This window comes from Paroedura picta, chromosome 3 (genome assembly GCF_049243985.1).
Source record: "Paroedura picta isolate Pp20150507F chromosome 3, Ppicta_v3.0, whole genome shotgun sequence".
Classification (NCBI taxonomy): Eukaryota; Metazoa; Chordata; class Lepidosauria; order Squamata; family Gekkonidae; genus Paroedura; species Paroedura picta.
In genome coordinates this window covers 146,713,822-146,733,066 of record NC_135371.1, presented here as the reverse complement: position 1 = coordinate 146,733,066, position 19,245 = coordinate 146,713,822, and the positions used below count along the sequence as shown (strand labels likewise).

The window sequence follows — 19,245 nt, the reverse complement described above, 5'->3', positions numbered from 1 at the left end:
AAAGGACAAAGCCAGTTCCACTTCAAGCTGGATTAAAACAGTAACCTCAACGACAATACATTCAATATATGACAATCATCCTCGAGGGATGAGCCGCTTTATTCCGTTGTAGCAATATAGTAGCACATTTCATTCAGCATAAGCTTTTGCGGGTCACAGCTCGTATCCTCCAAGTGCATTGGAATGTCTTTCGGCGTATACTTGCATTTGAGGAAGTGAGCTCTAACTCAGAAAAGCTTATTTTCTGGCATGAAAAGCGTTAGCCTTTAAGGTGCTACTAAACTCCTCTTTAATTCCCCCTGAACGAAAAGTCCCCTCTAGCGCTAACGCTGCAGCTCCTCTCCCTCTCCCCCCACCCCATTGCTGCAGCTGCTGCTACTGCTGCCATGGAGATGACGGCTTGGGTGTTCTCGCGAGATTCCCTCCCCCGCCCCGGCGTTTTGAGGGGGCGTCAAGTTCTCGCGAGAGCGTCGTGTCCGCGGGCCTGCCGGATTCCTGCTCGCTCTGCCTGGCTCAGCTGCTGCCGCCGCCGCCGCCGCTGCTTCCGGCTCGAGGGGGACTCGCAGTGCAGAGTCAGCTGGGCAGGTGGCACAGGGGGAGGCGGAGGCGGCGCGCGCGCAGGAGAGCAGGTGGGTGCCCAGGCCCGGCAGGTCCCACGGGGGCGGCAGAAGCAAATGGCCCAAAGCGAGGGGGGGGGGGGGGAGGCGCTGCAGCGCGAGAAGTGCAGCAGGTCGGGAGACGAGGGCCGTGGGGGGCAATTGGGAACCGAAGAGGACAGTTAAGCTGCAGCGGGATATGTGTGTCTATATACCCATTGTGCATTATCTAGGATTATTATTTATTATTAATGCCAGGAGGCTCGACTGGGAGCTTGCCCCGCAGGAGGGAGGCAGGGAGCGGCAGCGTTGGGCGGTGCTGGGCATGAGCGTGGGATTTTGGGGTGCAGCCTCGCGGGGCAGGCGGTGTGGGGGGTGGTTCGCGTGGGCGTGGGGGAGGTGATTGCACCGCTCGCGTGGGCGTGGGGGAGGTGATTGCACCGGTGATGCGTCGGGGAGCAGCCGGAGCCCAGAGACCCGGGAGCCATTCGAGAGGGGGAGGGAAGCTGCCGAAGACGAACCTCCGTGCGCTGCAGCGAGGGTGTGGGTGGACGGCTCCTGGGTGGGAGGCCGCAACTTGGGAGCGGGGAGGAAGGGAAGAGGGAGAGTCGAAGCAAGGGTAAATGGCGCGCTCGCGGCTCTCTTTGATTAAAAGACCAAAAAGTGTGGTTTGTCGGGGCCTGGGTCCTCCCCCCTCCCCCCCCCCAAAGGCAGGGCCTGCAAATCGAATCGGGCCTTGGGAAGGCTACAGGGAAATGTGTGCATAAGAGGCACTTTTTGCTTATGTGCTGAAGGGGGCGCCAGGAGCACCCAACGCAAAAGAGAACCTCTGAAGGCTGGGCCGTGTCGGTGCTTCCCCCAGCTGGGGCTGAATCAGGGCGAGGTGTGTGGGATCCAAGAAATCTAGACTGCTTGGACGGCGAGACCAGTTTGCTGTTTGGACCCAGCTCCTTGGCTTTTGTTCTCTGGGCTGTAATCAGAGACGCCAGGTGTTATTTTGGGGGGTTGCCTTGACCCTTTGGATTTGGCTCTGAGGCCTGCCTGAGCTCCGTGGCACTCAAAACCCTGCACTTTGGGGCTTGCCTGGCAGACTGAGCGTGACAGGCAGTGCCTGGCTCAGGTCCCCCTGCCTCTCTCTGTTTTCCTTTTGTTATTGTGACGCAGGAGAAAGGATCCATTATAGGTCCTGCTTGACTACGTGATCTGTCGCTGGTACTCGCTCTGGATAGTGATATTGTTTTGCTTACAGACGTAGGCTGTATTCGAGTTCCTTCCATCACAAGATGTGACTTAACTTTCTAGGGCTCCAGTCAGTCGATACCAAGACAAGTGCTTAATCTAGCTTGAGGGGCACAGCACAGTGCAAGCTGGTCTGTGTCCCTCCGGGAAACACAACCATGTCATGTGAGATCGGTGGTTCAGATACTTTACTTCCCATCCTCCTGGATTTCATACTTCTGTGTGCTGAAGGCATGCTGGGAATTGTAGTGTCCCACACTTAAAGCACTCAGGTGTAGCAATGCTGAGTAAAGGCTGCTGCCTGTTTAACTCTGAATTCTCTTGAACCACTGAGAAACTGGGATTATGGGTTGGTCTAGTCCTATGTCATTTAGAAGTTTAGGGACACCAGGAGACAATGTTGATGTCGTTGTCATTATTTTCACTCAGAGCACTCAATTTTTACTGGAAGCTGCACGAAGCAGGATGGCCAGTGTGTTTCCACAGGTCTGCCATCCTTGAGAAATTGTGAAGATTGTAGTGGGGCTTGAGAAAAGTACAATGTAGACAAAGGCAGCTGTCCTCCTTCGACAGCGCTAGAATTTAAAGTGGTCCTTGAACAAGTGGTTCCCACCACTGCGAGACTCACTGTACTGCCTGTAACGTTGATTTGGGGGCAGTATGTATGTTTCCTGCAAGTGATGTCTAATGGGGTTCATGTAGTGAATAGGTTGCTGGATCCTCTTGGAACCAAGCTACTGGCTTCCACACCATATGTAATGGCATTCTTCAGACCAGGGGTAACCAAACTGTGGCTCTCCGGGTGTCCATGGACTACAATTCCATGAACCTCTGCCAGCATGTGCTTGCAAAGGCTCATGGGAATTGTAGCCCATGGACATCCGGAGAGCCACAGCTTGGCCAGCCTTGGTCTATAGACTAATCACAATATATTTTGTAGGGCAGGGGGGAATCTAGGCCTCTGCTTACATTATTAATATCTGTGGATATGGATGAAGTAAGATTAGAATTAATGTTTTTTCGAATGCTCCATCTGCACCTCAGTTTATAACTTCCTTGTCCGAAACTAGTTTTGCCCAAGGCCTCCTGAGAGGTTACACTGGTGGGAACATCCCAAACCTAGCCATGAAGCGGCCTGCCGGCAAGATCTGGTTTCTAAGGAAGTGGTGATCTCCCCCTCACTGGCAGTCTTCAAGCAGAGTCTGGACAGATACTTATCCTGAATGCTTTAGGCTGATCCTGTGTTGAGCAGGATGGCCTGGATGGCCCTTTCCTACTCGAGGAATCTATGATTCTCTCTTTTAAGTTGTAAGGTTAATTTTAAACTATCTGGAGAAAAAAATCAAAGACAAAATGGGGGGAAACTAGATGAAATCACTTGACTCTGGTTCGGCCTCATTTGGAGTACTGTGTTCAGTTTTGGGCCCCCCCCATTGAAGAGGGATGTTGACAAACTGGAGCGTGCCCAGAGAAGGGCAACAAAGATAGTGAGGGGTTTGGAGACCCAGACTATTAAGTAAGGTTGGAGGAGCTTGCTCTGTTTAGCCTGGAGAGGAGACGACTGAAAGGGAATTTGTTAACCATCTTCAAATATTTAAAAGGCTGCCATATAGAGGATGGAGCAGAGTTCTTTTCTCTTGCCCCGGAGGGATGGACCAGAACCAATGGGATGAAATTAATTTAAAAGAAATTTGGTCTCAACATCAGGAAGAAGTTCCTGCCAGTTAGAGCGGGTTCTCAGTGGAACAGGCTTCCTCGGGAGGTGGTGGGTTCTCAATCTTTAGAAATTTTTTAACAGAGGCTGTGGATACCCATCTGACAGAGAGGCTGATTCTGTGAAGGTTCAAGGGGGTGGCAGGTTACAGTGGATGAGCAATAGGATTGTGAGTGTTCTGCATAGTGCAGGGGATTGGACTAGATGACCCATGAGCTCCCTTCCAATTCTATTATTCTATGATTCTAACTACTTTGAGTATGTCTATTTACCTGAATCTATGTGAGATGCTGGAAAAATGCGACACTAAACTTTTGTAGGTTTCCTTGGTTTTAGTTCTAGCAGAACCCTCTGCTTGAAAGAAAGGGTCCCTTTGGACAGACATTTCCTTGAGTGTTGATTGTACATATGTGATCATCACATGGTAATTGAATTCTCAAATAAAACCTGGCGAGAATGAATGGGACTTTACAGATGAAAGGTGCCCTATAACATTGCATATCTTTCTGCATCACCTTGAGCACCTTTTGGTTTTTCAATGGAAACAGCTTCTTATGTGCCTGATGGCTGGCAGCTGAATGTGTAGCCAAATGTTGTGTACATGTGTGGGTGAAGCAAGACTTAGTCATTAGACAACTACAAATCATCATCCTGATGATCCCTTTGCTCTCAGGTTCCTAATCTAAGATTAAATGCATCACACCACGAGTCTAGGCTTTCCTTTTGAGAGGGACCTCCTAGCTCCATGGGTACTTGATGGGCTAAAACTGTTCCTCTGGTCACATTTAACTTCCTTGCAAGACAAGCTGGGGGCTGTCATTCCTCCCATTCATAGTCCTTTCCACCTTTGTAGGCCTTGCCCAACACCCACTGAACAGAGAAGGAGCAAAGCACTGCACAGCTGAACCTACCGCTATGGGGAACATTTTTGGCAATCTGCTGAAGAGCCTGATTGGCAAGAAGGAGATGCGCATTCTTATGGTGGGCCTGGATGCTGCTGGGAAGACCACTATTCTCTACAAGCTCAAACTAGGAGAGATTGTCACCACCATCCCAACTATTGGTATGGTCTCTGTTCTTTTAAGTACTATAAGTGCATTCTTCAGGGTTAAAGTCGTATAAGGGCTGCGTGATGCAAATCATCATATGGTTTTCCACTTTAGGGGTAACAGTGTTTTCTCCCTGGGAACCTTTTCCATTCCATTTCCCCTAGTACATCTGAGAGGCATCCCTGCCTTGATGGGGGTGGGCTGTTCTAGAGCAGGCATTCTCAACACTTTTTTTGTGTGTGGCCAATACCCTTTTAGGAGCACTCCTCAGATTTAAAGGCTTAAGTGAACAGTAAACTAACTATACTTGATGTACCTTTTTTTACGGCAGATTACTAGAACATTTGAGGAAGAGAAGCATGTGCATTCTTTTTTTTTTCTTGAATGCATTAAAAAGCATCGAATTTGACAAAAAGGGTATTTCATCATTCATAAACGTTTTGGGCTTCCCTTCTCACATTTTTTAGTCTTTTGCCCCCTTCAAATATGCCAGGACCTCCCCAGAGGACCATATCGCCCCCATGGAGAATGGTGATTGTAGAGGGCTATGGCAGTTTTTCTAACAGCTAGTCTGGTGTTCCCTCCCTGATGGGGCATGCAGCGGGTGTAATTATGGTGACTCAGAATTGGGAGCAGTTAGATCAGAAGTAGAATTTAAAAATCACTTGCAACAACAACAGCAAAAGCCCATGATACCAGTAGTTCATGTCCATCGGACTTACTGGTGTTCCAAGATTTTCACCCTGGCCTTGGTAGGTAGGTGCAATGAGGCAGAGGATGTCTCATACTTGGGATGTCTGGTTTCTGCTCTCGGTTAAGAGTGGAATGGCTGGTAGACTGTAAACTGAGAAGGCTGCCACTCGAATTCTGCAAGCACACCTTTGCCCTGTGCCATATTGTAAGCAGAAGCCAATTTAACGTAAGAAGGCCTGGCATCTTGTTTCCTTCAGTAGCCAGGCAGATACTTCTGGAAATGCTCACATGCAGGCCATGAAGGCCTTCCCACTGTTAAAGGTGTACTTTCTCAGGACATGGAGGTATCATTTTAGCCATCAAGACTAAACTGCTGATAGGCTTGCTTTTTAGAACATAACGTGCTAATTAGAATCCTGGAATTATCTGCTACATTTAAAAAAAATAAACAGAAAGAAATTTCCAAGCTGGCGATGGCAAAAAGCTTTATTCAGAATGAGTTCCTAGGTATAAAACCTCGTTTTCATATATTACTTCCTCAGTAAACTTATTTCTGAATTGTTTTTTTCCCCAGGGATACAAACAAAGTCTTCAATCCACTATCTAATTCTTATATTTTATATACCTGATATTTTATATTTTAAGCCATATAATTTGGATCTATTAGTATCAAAGGTCCATAAAGGCATAAAGGTGATCTGACCCCTTTTTCCTTTTTAACGACACATTTCCCTTTTCAAAGTTCATTTTTCTATTTGGAAGCTTGCTAGCCTCATTCTAAAGGTTCAGAAGCCAGAAGAACAGAACGTTTTTCTGAAGGCATTTTGATAGCAAGCCATGTGCACTGTTGTTGTGAAACATCCATTTGTTTTAGGGACGGGGTGCTTGCGACAGAACCCTCTGGAAAGGAACAGGTTGCGTTGTACCTTCTGATTTCCCATTCATATGATTTTTGTCTGATTATATTGAAGATGACTCATTGTTGTGAGTATTTGAGGTTAGTAATGCTAGAGCCCATGGTTTCTTGAAGCTGTGATTCTGCTTGTGTTGAAAAAGGGTGAAATATGACAATTTGATGCAAGGTGTGCTTAATTCGGTGAAATATGACAATTTGATGCAAGGTGTGCTTAAATTCGGCTTCTTCATGGCAACATATTCACTAGTGGGAACTGTTTCCTAATGAGCCTGAAATGCAAATTAAGGCCCACTTCTAACTTGTGGTTGACAAAAGAAAATTGTATCTCACCTATGGTATTCTGGAGACTAGCGATGGCCATATGAATTTTATGCACCTGTGACTCTTGGGCTTGTGGAATGGCTATCTGTGGTTATGCCCCTTGAATGTCTTGTCTCTTTGGCTGATAGGAAGGACTAGTCTCCTGCTGTGTAAAACTGTGTTCTCACCTTTCTTCTTTTCTTTTAGGGTTCAATGTGGAAACGGTTGAGTACAAGAACATCAGCTTTACTGTGTGGGATGTGGGTGGCCAGGACAAGATACGACCCCTGTGGCGGCACTACTTTCAGAACACCCAGGGTATGGGGACGTGGAAATGGGGGCAGTTGGGGGTTACAAATCTTCTTTGGTCTCTGACCTCATTTCCCTGGCTTCAGGGCAGTGGGTTTTATGACCTATTTGCAATTTACCTTGGGACAAAGGATTTGAAACTTTGACTTGTTTTTCAAGTTTAAGTTGACTCGTTCCACCAGAGCAGCCCTTTTCAACCTTTTGAGCATATTTCAACCTTTTGAAATAAATGGGCATGCTTTGAGGACCCCTGGAATTGATGTCAACTGGCCACACCTCCCTGTCACACCCCTGAAAGTGACATCACCACCACCTGCAACCGTTGCTCTCATTTTGCTCCATTCCCCTAGCTCTGGTACTACTTCAGTAGTTCTGCCTTATGTAGGCTGGAAAGAAGGGAAGGAGTTGAAGAGACAGCCCAGACCCCTCATATCGCAGCACCATAGACTCTCCCACTTTTTTTAAACCCATAGCCTACCCACAGAGCCCCCTGGGCGGAGGCGGCCAGTTCCCTAGCTTGTAGTCCATTAAGGCAGGAGGGGAAAGGCCGCGGACCCCCCCCCTGGAGCTCCTGTTGACCTCTGGGGGGTTCACAGAGGCTCTTGATCCTTGCTTATTTATATCCCGACTTTCCCGGAAAGACCCACCACAACATAAAACATCACTCTCCCCTTCTTGGTTTTTTGTTGAGAATAAAATGAAGTGTATGTAGGCTGAGACACTGAGATTGGCCCAAGGTCACCCGGCGGACTTCCACGGTGGAGTGGGGTTTTGACCTGGCTCTCCCAGATGCTAGTCTGACACCTACAGTGTGCTTCCTAGGAGAAGTTAGCAGGTCAAGAGTAGCAGATGGCCACCCCTTCTGGATTCATCTCACAGTTCCACAGAGTAATAGTGTGATCTTTCATGACCCAAGAGGAGTCAGTAAGGGTGTGTGGCTGAAGCACCGTGGGAAGACTTTGGGGGTTTGACTACCTTTGGAAACTGTGTGGAAAAGAAAAAGGGATGATCTTAACTAGGAGGGAGCATTAAGTAATATTTAATTATAGGGGTACTTTGCCGGTGGCTCATGCTACCTAGAAATGTTGAAGAAATTTGCAAGCAGAAATTGTGTAGGCTGAAATGTCTGTCAGGTGTTGTTTTTAAGAGCAGAAATGGCCGTTGTCTGGTCCTTAAGGGACCAGACAGGAAAGACTTCCCTATTTCTGTCCATAAATGACTTACTTAAATATACATGAAATGATGGGCTAGTAAAAATCTTCTGTGTGTTAGTGTTCACCTTGACTTACTTGCAAGGCTGGCATAAAAACAATTAGTTCTAGGTAGACCTCATATGACCTATACGGGTCTTATCCAGTGCCCGCTGTATAGGGATTCTTGGCATTGCACCTATACGGGTCTTATCCAGCGCCCGCTGTATAAGGATTCTTGGCACAATTTTTTGCGTTTAGCGTCCTGCCTGGAAGGTCTTGGTGCTTCTTGGTAAACAAACCAATAAAGCAAAATTCTGATTTTAACTTGCAAGTTTGAATTTTGTGCTGGTTGAAGGTTAGCTCTTGCTCTAGAACAGGGGTAGTCAACATGTGTTCCTCCAGATGTCCATGGACTACAATTCCCATGAGCCCCTGCCAGCATTTGCTGGCAGGGACTCATGGTAGTCCATGGACATCTGGAGGACCACAGGTTGACTACCCCTGCTCTAGAGTACTCAAAAGAGATCAGTTTGAAAACCAGCCAGTCCACCCATGTGTCTTCTGGGGCAAGAGAGAGTGAAGAAAGAGGGGGGGGGGGATCAGTCCTTTGATGTCTCCAAAACGTTTCTTGCAGCACTCTTGGGGTAAGAGTGTTAATGAGACTTCCCAGTGGCAGGTTCTTTAGTTTAGAACAATGTGATTTTCTACTGACCTTTCCTATTCTTAAGGACAAAAGACTGCTAATTTCCTCAGCACAGCTTCCCTCCCACTTCTTTTGGAAGACATGGGATTGAGATCTACAACCAATTCTTTTTCTTTTTAGATTGCTAGAGGTTTTGAGCTCCTTATCTTTCAGCCAGAAAGCCATTGTGATGTAATGGTTATAGTGTCAGACTATGATCTCAGAGACCTCAGTTCGAATCCCCACTCTGCCATGGAAGCTTCTTCTGGGGCCTTGGGCCAGTCACTTTCTCTCTCTGAACCTAACTTACCTCACAGGGTTGTTGTGAAGATAAAACAGAAAAGAGGAAGACAAGTGGGATATGAATGAACACATTTTAAAACCATTAAAATCAGCCGCCTCCAAATACACACCATTAAAGCAATTAAAAGACAGAATTAAAATATATAAAATACATACAGAACATAAAACTGCAATTAAAACATTGGTTAGGAAGGAGGGATCATTGAGGAAATAACAAATGAAACAAAGTATTCACCAACTGGCAGAAGATGGCAACAGAAGGGGACAGATGAATCTCCCTGGGGAGAGAGTTTGAAAGTAGTGGCATGACCAAGAAGACCCTCTTCCAGTCGTCCCCCCCTAATCTCAGAAGGCTGGGTCGCCCAAAGCAGAACCTCTGAAGAGAATTCAGACAGATTCATAAGGGCCTAAGCCAGGGGTAGTCAAACTGCGGCCCTCTAGATGTCCATGGACTACAATTCCCAGAAGCCCCTGCCAGCATTCCATGGACATCTGGAGGGCCGCAGTTTGACTACCCCTGGCCTAAGCAGTCCATCAGGTATATTGGTCCCAAACTGTACAGGGCATTGAATTGTGCTTGGAAGTAAATAGGGAGCCAGTGCAGATGGGTCAAGACTAATGATATAGTCCCTGTGACCCACTCCAGTCAATATCTTGGCTGAGCTGTTCTGTACCAATTAAAACTTCTGAATACTTTTCAAGGGCAGCCCCATGCAGTGCATATTTCAGTAATCTAATTTAGATGTAATCTGGGTATGCACCATGATGATCAGATCTTTTGTGCCCAAGAATGACTGCAGTTGGCTAACCTTTCAAAGCTAATAAGAGGCACTCCTGGCCACTGCTGCTATCTGCTTAGGCAGAAATAGGCCTGGGTCTAAGAGCACCTGCATATTGGTGATAGCCCAGCCGAGATCGCTGGGTAACTTCAACCAACAGTTTATCATGTTTATTCTCTGCCCTATATCTGGGAACTCATGTGGATGTTAAAGAGCACAGAGGACAAGATGAAACTTTGCGTAGCCCCAAAGGCCAAGGGGATGAGCATCACTTCCCTGGTACCATTTTCTGAAACCCTCCAGATGGGACCAGAACCACCCCAGAACAATGCCTCCCAATCCCAACCCAGATAGGAGCTCTAGAAGGATACCACTGATTGAAAGCTGGAGAATCAAGAGAGTTGTATTCCCTCTGCCCATCTTTCAGTGCAAGGTCATCCACCAGGGTGACCAAGGCTGTTTTAGTCCCACAGCCAGCCTCAATCCGGAGTGTAAGCAGTCTGCCTTGTCCAGGAAAGTTTGCAGTTGTCCAGCCCCCCCCCCCTCCCCCGCTGAATTTCCTTGCTCAAGAATGTAACGGTTGTCACTTCCTTCACAGATCCCATTTAGGCTCCTTCTTGTGCCTAGACCACCTTCCCCCATGGAAGATTTTTCCAAGGCACCTGCACATCCTTAGACCAGATACATTAATAAGTATTGCACACAATTGGTGAAATTGGCACCTTGCCACCATTTCACCTTGTCACTGCTATCGTAGAGTCAAAGTTGGAATGGATCTGGGAGAATTTTTTCACAAACTGCTGAGCAGAACATTCACAGCAGCCATCAAGCAGTGGGCCTCCTGCAGGCCCGATCCCAGCAGGCCTCTGACCACCCAGAACAGCTGCACTGACCTACTCTATGCAGATGCAATGGTGGTGAAAAGGTGTTCGTTTCTCTGCTATCATCACTGTTGTGGAGTTCATTTAAAATGGAACTTTTGCCATGTCTTGACGGATTTGTCCTTAGTCTTTCTCCACTGCCTGTCATCCTTGTCATTCCATTGTTTGTTGCTCTTCAGTAAACAAAGGGACCGCCTGGGATGTAACACTTTAGAGAGGGCACCTGGGAGTGATCGTGTCAACTGCCTGGGTCATTTCCTTATGCCAGAGGTCAAGTAGGGCAGTGGTCCCCAACCTTTCTGAGGTTGGGGACCGGCAGGGCATCGGGGCGCGGCCCGCGGCCCGCGTGGGCCATGCCCACGCATTGGCCGCGCCTGCGGCCCGCGCCTACACATCGGGTTGCGCCCGCGTGCCGCGCCCATGCATCGGGCCGCGCCCACATGGGCGCGGTCGGCCCTGATTCCCTCTCCCCGCCCTCACGCAGTAAGAAGCTTCCCTGGCCGCAAGCTTGCGTCCTGGGAAGTTTTTTACTGCGGGGGGGGGCGGGGAGAAGGAGCCGCGGCCCGGCGCCATGGCCTTCACGTCCCGGCACCGGGCCGCAGCCCGCAGGTTGGGGACCACTGAAGTAGGGCATCAGCAGGAGTACCAGCCATACAACAGGAAAATCGCCTAGAACCATCAAAACAGTCATTTGCATCCATCTGGCTCCGGAATGGATCCGTGTAATAGATGCCCCCCACCCCTGTGAAGTATCCCTGCAAATCCAAACCCAAGCAAGTAATGATCTGTCCGTGTAACTGTTGTCAGTTCCTCTGTCCTCAGATCGCATTCTTCCTGCCCAGAACAAAATACCAGCTCAAGAGTGTGACCTGTGTAATGCATAGGACCACATTGCCTGAGACAGGCCCATGGATGACATGGAGGCCATAAATTTGGAGCCACACCTGACAAGACAGCCTTGGCTTGGATGTTGAAGTTGCCATGGATGACCTACCTAGGGGTCTTCAACACCAGCCTGAGACCAGATTTGTCAGCTTAGGTAGAGAACGTGTTCAGTAGCTGTTCTCAATCTCGACGTTAGGTACAGAGCCTCAGAACCAGTAGTGTCCTGGGTGGGGCACCATGCTAGGGAGGTAGACTCCTCCCTGTCTGCCAGACCTGTACTGACGTATTGCTGAATACCCGGAGGGCTCAACAGGGAGAGACTAACCACTCCTCTAACTGGGTCTCCGTGATACATGCTAGGTCAACCCTCTCCTTCACGATTGAATCCTAGATGGCTGCTGTTTGTTCTGACTCACCTGGCATTTAGCTGCAGGATTTTATAGCCTGGTGGGTTGTTGATATGGTTACCAACATCACTTTGGCTGAGAGAAGAGCCAGAAGGGGCAAGTGCATGCAGTTGTCTGCTGTCATTACCTGGCTGCTCTTCTCCCCCTGCCCCCCGCATTGTGACTCACGGCAGCATCTCCCGCCAGCAAGCAAAGGCACAGAAAATACAAACCCACCTGGGAAAACATAAAACACAGATCCAGACCCACCTTTTATCTGGATCTGAGTAACACAGGCACGTGCAAAACGCAGCTCTCACCAGGTTAAAAAAAAAAGGCGTTCATTTGCCCTCTTTCCTTCCACTCCAAGCCCAGAGACCTGCTTTCTCACTGGGCAGCTCTCCATGCCTGGGTACCCATGGAAACCGCCTCTGTTTCAGAGTCACCGTCTTTCTCTGGCAGGTCTGATATTTGTGGTGGACAGCAACGACCGGGAGCGAGTGAATGAGGCGCGCGAGGAGTTGATGCGGATGCTGGCAGAGGATGAGCTGCGGGATGCCGTTCTTCTTGTCTTCGCTAACAAGCAGGTGAGTCCAGGGTGGGAGACGGCTGGGCTGCTTCTGAGTCTGGGTGGAAGAGGCTGCCAGAGGAGTGGGGGGGGGGGGTCTGGAAGCTGTCTCCAGATGCCCGCTTGCTTTTTCTGTTAGAGGTTTCTGGCTTTTGGAGGGGACCAGTGTAATAGCTTCTCCTTGGCCGGCACCATGGAGCTTACAGTGCTGGAAGACATGAGCCTCTAATCCAGGGGTGCCTCTGGGGGAATTTGGGAGCTTCAGGCATTGCGGCGGTTAGATACGGGAATGCTCACACCCCGTCTAATCTTCATCCCATCCCAAGGAACGATGGTACTGGGGCTAGGACAAGTAACATTGCTTTTTAAAAAACGTGTTTTTTATGTTATACAATATATGCTAACTAGAGGCATAGCCCGTTGATTCCAGGAATACAACGGGTGCTAGACTTCCACCCCCACCCCCTCAGGGTCAGGCAGGCCAGCTAAGGCCTGGAAAGGTACTAGTGAGCAGAGCCCCCCACCTCCACCCCCAAAAGGCTTGCTGAGGACTACAGAGGGCCATTTGGGGCCAGTAGTCAGTGGTGAGCAGTTGTTCCCTGCCCCCCAAAAGGCATGGCGAGGGCTGCACGGGCTACAACAGGGCTTTTGGGGATGGGAGAGAGTCCCTGGCTGGCCATGCATTTGGCTCCACCCCACCCATGAAAAGCTCAAGAAGGGCTGCACAGGTGGTGTTGGGGCAGTTGGAGGGAGAGATAGTGGCAGGCAGGTCGTTCCCCCCCCCCACTGCCCCCAAATGTGCTGTTGAGGGCCAAGCAGGCCGCTCCTGGGCTTTTGGGGGTCGGGGAGGGGGAGTTGCTAGCAGGCAGTTAGTTTTGGGGGGCAGTTTTGGGGGTTCGGCCAGGGCTACACAGACCGCGGTGGGGCTTTGGGGGGCAGGCACTGGTGGGCATAGCCATCATTCTTATACCTTAGTAGCCGTTTACTTGTCTCCAATATGATTTATCCCCAGAAAAACGATTTAAGAAACATGCATGTTTTATTGGGGCTTTTATTGTGATCCTCCGGGAGCCAGCTTGCTGGGAGCTGTGGGATATTAAATAAATAAATAAATAAATAAAACAATTCCAATACATAATCTAAAATGAAAACACATAATTAAAAAACGGAATCTTCTAATGCAAGCTTAAGTTACCACTTTTAATAACTAGAAATACGGTGCCATCCAAATAAAGATTATCTTAAGATATTGCCAGATATACATATATACATAGTGTAGAACAGTGGTCCCCAACCTGCGGGCCGCGGCCCGGCGCCGGGCCGCAAAGGCCATGCCGCCAGGCCGCGGTTCCCTCTCCCCGCCCCCCCCCCCACAGTAAAAAACTTCCCAGGCCGCACGCAAGCTTGCAGCCCGGGAAGCTACTTACTGCGGGAGGGCGGGGAGAGGGAATCAGGGCCGAGCCCGGCCCGATCCGCGGGCGCGGCCCGCAGGTGCGGCCCGATCCACGGGTGCGGCCCGTGGGCGCGGCCGGGTGCGGCTCGCGGGCGCGGCCCGATCCGCAGGTGCGGCTCGCGGGCGCGGCCGGGCGCGGCTCGCGGGCGTGGCCTGAAGCGTGGGCATGGCCCACGCGGTCCCTGCGGGCGCGGCCCGATGCCCTGCCGGTCCCCAGCCTAATAAAGGTTGGGGACCACTGGTGTAGAATACCTGTTATGAAAAAGCCGTTTGAATCTGACTTGTTCATCGGATGTTATTTAAGAGGTAACATGTAATTTATATTATTACATTAACCACTTTACTAGACAATAACTTTTCTCAGTTGTTGGTGCTGTGCAATGCCAAGTCCATAAATAATGAGTCTGCCATCCTGCAAAGTTTCTTTTTGGACCAGGATATGGACCCAGTGTGCATGACTGAGACCTGAGCATGAGAGGCCAAGACAGTCACTCTGAAAGAAATGGTTCCTCCTGTCTACCTTCACCAATTGTGAACAAAGATTGGGGAGGAGAGGAGTTGCAATGCAGATTCAGGAGTCTTTCTCCTTCCGAGCACTCCCTCCTCCAAGGATCCCAGGCACTGAATGTGTGGGCCTCGTGTGGGATGGAAAAGAGCATTCAGCCATCTAGCTGGTGAACCGTCTATCATACCAGCAGATGCCCTACTGAACCTCTTGGAACTGATGGCTGAGTGGGTCTTGTAATTCCCTAGACCAGCCTTTCTCAACTTTTTTGCCATTGAGAAACCCCTGAAATGTTCTTTAGGCTTCAATAAATCCCAGAAGTGGTGAATTGTGCAGACTATGATTGGGGAGTATAGCTGTGTACACACCCATATGGGGTCCCTCCCCTTCCCACCTCCTCCAAGCCCATAATTGGCCATTTTGGTAGGGGTGGGTGGATCTACATGACCATACATGGTCCTGTCACCCCAAAAATGTTGACAAACTTTTAAAATATATAAAAAATTAATTGACTCCCCCCCATTCGGGAAACCCTTCAAGGGAAGTCAAAAAAGCCCAGGGTTTCACGAAACCTCAGTTGAGAAAGCCAGCCCTAGGCAGACAGTTCTGGGGGGATTTCATTGTGCATGCAATAAGTGGCATCTTGCAGGACTCTGACTAGGTGTCAGCCATGGCAATACTAGAATTCTCTCAGTTTGTATCTCATTCTACATATCAAGCAGGGCATACCCTGGATCTGGTCTTTGGGATGGAAGTTCAGATTGGTCTGGTGCAATCTGCAAGAATGCCATAGTCGGGCCATTTTGCTCTGAAGGCCCAAGTCAGTGTCCCGCTCCCTCCTCTGTAACAGGGGTAGTCAACCTGTGGTCCTCCAGATGTCCATGGACTACAATTCCCATGAGCCCCTGCCAACATTTACTGGCAGGAGCTCATGGGAATTGTAGTCCATGGACATCTGGAGGACCACAGGTTGACTACCCCTGCTCTGTAAGATCTATGCATGCCCAAGACGACTTATGGATCCAGGAGGATTCTGGAATGCTCTGAGAGATGCAGTGCCTCCTTTTGACTTAGGTGAGCTAGTGGAAGACTTGCCTAGCTGTCTATGCAAGGCCATCATTGCTTTCCCTCTTTGCTCCCCCCCTCCCAAGTGGCTCTGTGGTATACACTGGAGCTGTGTTGAATGGAAATGGAAACTGAGATAGCTAGAGCGAGACTGGCAGAAAATGTATGACAAGGCCTCAGATAATTTATAAGATGCTTCTAAAAGCTTAGAGGGAATAAAGGCCACAGAAAGAGACTGTTTTATGGCCTCTATTGCATCTGCTAGCTCTTGTCCAGCATAATTATTTAAAATGATGATGATTTGGTCCCTGATATTGTTAACTACAGGACAGTCCAAAGTTGCACAATTAGACATCAGCTGTGAGGCCATTTGTGAGCTTGTTACTCTGCCACAAATCAACTTCTAGAAGAGATGATTGTTCCATTTTGCCACTATTATTATCCTGGCAGTAGCAGTTGCATAAGGGAAGTCTTTTAAATGCTTTGGTAGATTTGATGGAAAGAAGCAAAATAACATGTGCTTAGCATACAATGGAAATGTATATTTCATAATTATCTGCATTGCTCCATGTATTTTAATCCAGAATGTTTGAACCACTTCGCACTTCCACCACATATGATAAAAAGAATCTATTGTTTTTTGATATCTCTAATACCTACTATCTGCATTTGATGATATCTTGCCTGTAACCTTGGGGGTAATATACCATTTGCAAAACTTTTTGAATCAAACTTCCCTTAATGATTGACATTTCTTAGTTTAATTTTTTCCTCATTCGTCTAGCATTATTTTTTGGGCGAAATTCTGCCTTCATTTAATCATGCAGCTTTTAACTTGTTCACTGTCTGTTTCTAATTTAAGTAGGTTCTCATAAATTTGGCCTAACAAATGAGGTTTATGTATTTTTACTAACATTTCAAATTTAGTACAATTACTGGATTGGTTTTCTAAGCCCCCACTTCTGCTTTTAGTCTTGAAATTGTCTGGTTGTCAGCCAATCTAGGTTTGGGATGATATTAAATCTAAATATCTCAATGCACCTAGTTTCATGCTTTCGGTATGTGCCTTGTCTTCCCTCCCAGGACCTCCCCAACGCCATGAACGCAGCAGAAATCACAGACAAGCTGGGCCTGCACTCGCTGCGCCATCGCAACTGGTACATCCAGGCCACCTGCGCCACCAGTGGAGACGGCCTCTACGAAGGCTTGGATTGGCTGGCCAACCAGCTGAAGAACAAGAAATGAGTGTGTGCGTGGGGGAATGGTGGGCTAAGCCCCTCCTTCTCTGTTCCATTTTGGGTTGATCCCCCCCTTCCCCCAGCCCCCTCTTTCTTTCCCTGTTGGGTTTGCTTTTCCCTTGCCGGCACCGGTTGCTGTGGGGTTGGGATTGGGTGGGTTGGGGTTAACTTTTGGTTTCCTCTCTCTCTTTATTTCTCTCTCTCTCTCTTGAGTTCTGGCTCTGCCGGGATTTTTTTTGCACGGTCTCTGTGTGTGCGCGTGTGTGTGTGTGTGTGATAAATATATATATATAGATAATAAAATATATGGGTGTGGTGGGAGGGGTTGGGGCAAGTGGGGGTTGGGTGCCAATTCTGTGGCCTTTCCCCCCACCTTTTTTAATTTCCTTTGGTCAGTTTTGTATTTTCTTGGTGGTCTGTGAAACTTGGCGCTCTAACCAGAGGTGACCAGTACTCAGTGGCAGCTGCTTTCTTCCTTTCATGTGCTGTTGGTGTGGATGGAGCAGGGGAGCCAGGTGAGGAAGCCAGGAGGCAGAGGTGATGCATGGCAAGGTGTATAGCCACCATGTGTGCTGGTAGACAGGGACGGGTGGATTTAGCACACTGCAGGATTGGAGCCCCTCTAGAATCCAGGACTACAGATTAAAACAGGCTCCTTTTCCCGCCTCCTGGGTTTCAGATTTGTGAAGGGGGGCAGAACAATGTCCTTTCCCCCCCCCCCACCCCTGGAATATGTAGTCTTTCCATCCTTTGTATTGGGCAGCACCCCCTGCTGGCAACATGAAGACTGCAATACTGGAAAAGCTGTGAACTTCATGAACAATGCATGTGATTAGCTACTCTGCTGCTAAGAAATTGCGCCCTTTATATCTCGACCCTTAGACCAAATGGCACTGGAATGTCTGATGACTCATTTCTCTTGCCCACATGCATTCCTGCCTTGCTCCCCTTCCTTCATGGATCACCGTTAACGGGCATTGGTATGAGCTGGTGTTGTAGATAAGGGACCACTGCCCTCTCAAGCTGCCCTGCCAGCATGCACCCTCTACTGAATGTGTGTGCATGTGTGTACACATGCACTGTGGCATCCCAATAACTAAATACTTCGATCAAAACCAAGTGTGCAGATTCCTGTCTTGAGAAGCTTCACAAGGGTATATTTTTTCATTCCTACTAACTGCATCGGTGTTGCCTCCCCCTAATGGGTCACATCCTTTCTTTCATTCCCCTGCCCCTCCAACATTTTCTGGCTCTAGTAAGATTATTTTTCCATGTTTGTGAAAGTGGAGGGGTCTTCCCCCCCCTTAATTATTTTGGGGGAAAGTAATGATTGTATTAGGTTCAAACCAGGTCACTGCATGTAACTCTGATCTGCCTCTGGGTAGTGTTGGTACTGTGTGCTCCCTTCCCCATCTTGGCAAATATGTATTTACACCTTCCTCTCTCTTCTCCCCCCATATCCCTCCCCCCCCAAAAAATATATCTCCCTTTGTTGGGTGTAAAGTGCTCCACCTCTTAATGATTTTGTCCATTTTCTCGGCCATAATCCCCCCCCCGCCAGATGTGTGTTTCTCAGCCCCCTAAACAGTTGGATGCACCATGACCTCTGTGCACCCACCCCCATTGGATATTAAACTTGTTTTATGTAGCAGCTGGCTCCAGTCTGGTGCTTAGGGTTCTTTTTTTAAATGTGCCTCTCTTATGATTGGTTTATATATCCTTCCACTGGTGACACTGAGCTATTCTTGCATGGACAAAGGCAAACAGGATTAGGTGCACTGGAGGGTGGGAGGTTATTGTGGGCCTTGTGTCTTCTTTGCTGCCCGTGAGCATGCAGGGAAGGCGTGAGAGGCCGTCCCAGAGTGAAGCCGGACAAGGGAGGTTTCGGTATCACGGTTTGTGATTGTGGCTCTAAACGGGATTTTATTTGGCCATGCTCGCCCTTCTCTTGGGAATGCCATTCAAAAATTACTGTGTTTGTGTGAACAAACGATTTAGTAGTGCAAGATACACATGCTGTGCATGCAAGCCCCTTCTCTGCTCAGATCAGGAGTGAAAGCACTTAAAAGGATGTAAAAATAAAGGACCGTTTTGTGTGCACACGGCTTGGGAGTGAACTGTAAGATCTGCAGTGCATCTGGTTTCACTGCGCGTCAGACTAGACTGAGTCTGCACAGGCCTAGGCTGTTGGCTTGTGGTGTTATGGGGTGACGGTTCAGAAAAGAGACATGATGCTCTTTTCTGAAGATCATATTCTATGATGCTGGGATTCTCTTAGCCTTACCAACAGATGCTTGCTTTCCGCCCCTTTGGTGTCTGACGTGTCCTTTTCAGTTGGGGTTGCTGTAGTTAGCTCTGGAGTGGACGTGGGTATGTCACTACTGACTTTAATTAGAAGCAGCTTAACTGAGCAACACTTAGGCAGGGCAGCTGAGGGGGGGTGTCTTTGATCCAGAGTGGCGTTTAGCCCCCCCTCCCTCTGTACTGAAGA

General features: G+C 48.6%; 1 protein-coding gene across 2 annotated transcripts; it reads left to right on the top strand.

Annotated features, from left to right (window-relative positions):
* Window positions 1-455: 455 nt before the first annotated feature.
* ARF3 (ARF GTPase 3) lies at window positions 456-18,402 on the top strand. 2 transcript variants are annotated; one of them, XM_077328502.1, is made up of 5 exons: window positions 456-629; window positions 4,403-4,612; window positions 6,715-6,825; window positions 12,388-12,512; window positions 16,600-18,402. In XM_077328502.1, the coding sequence occupies exons 2-5, from the start codon at window positions 4,465-4,467 to the stop codon at window positions 16,759-16,761; spliced, it is 546 nt and encodes a 181-aa protein (XP_077184617.1). In that variant the 5' UTR covers window positions 456-629; window positions 4,403-4,464; the 3' UTR covers window positions 16,762-18,402. The 2 variants fall into 2 exon arrangements, with proteins under 2 accessions (XP_077184617.1, XP_077184616.1); XM_077328501.1 differs by lacking the exon at window positions 456-629 and adding an exon at window positions 702-797.
* Window positions 18,403-19,245: the final 843 nt, after the last annotated feature.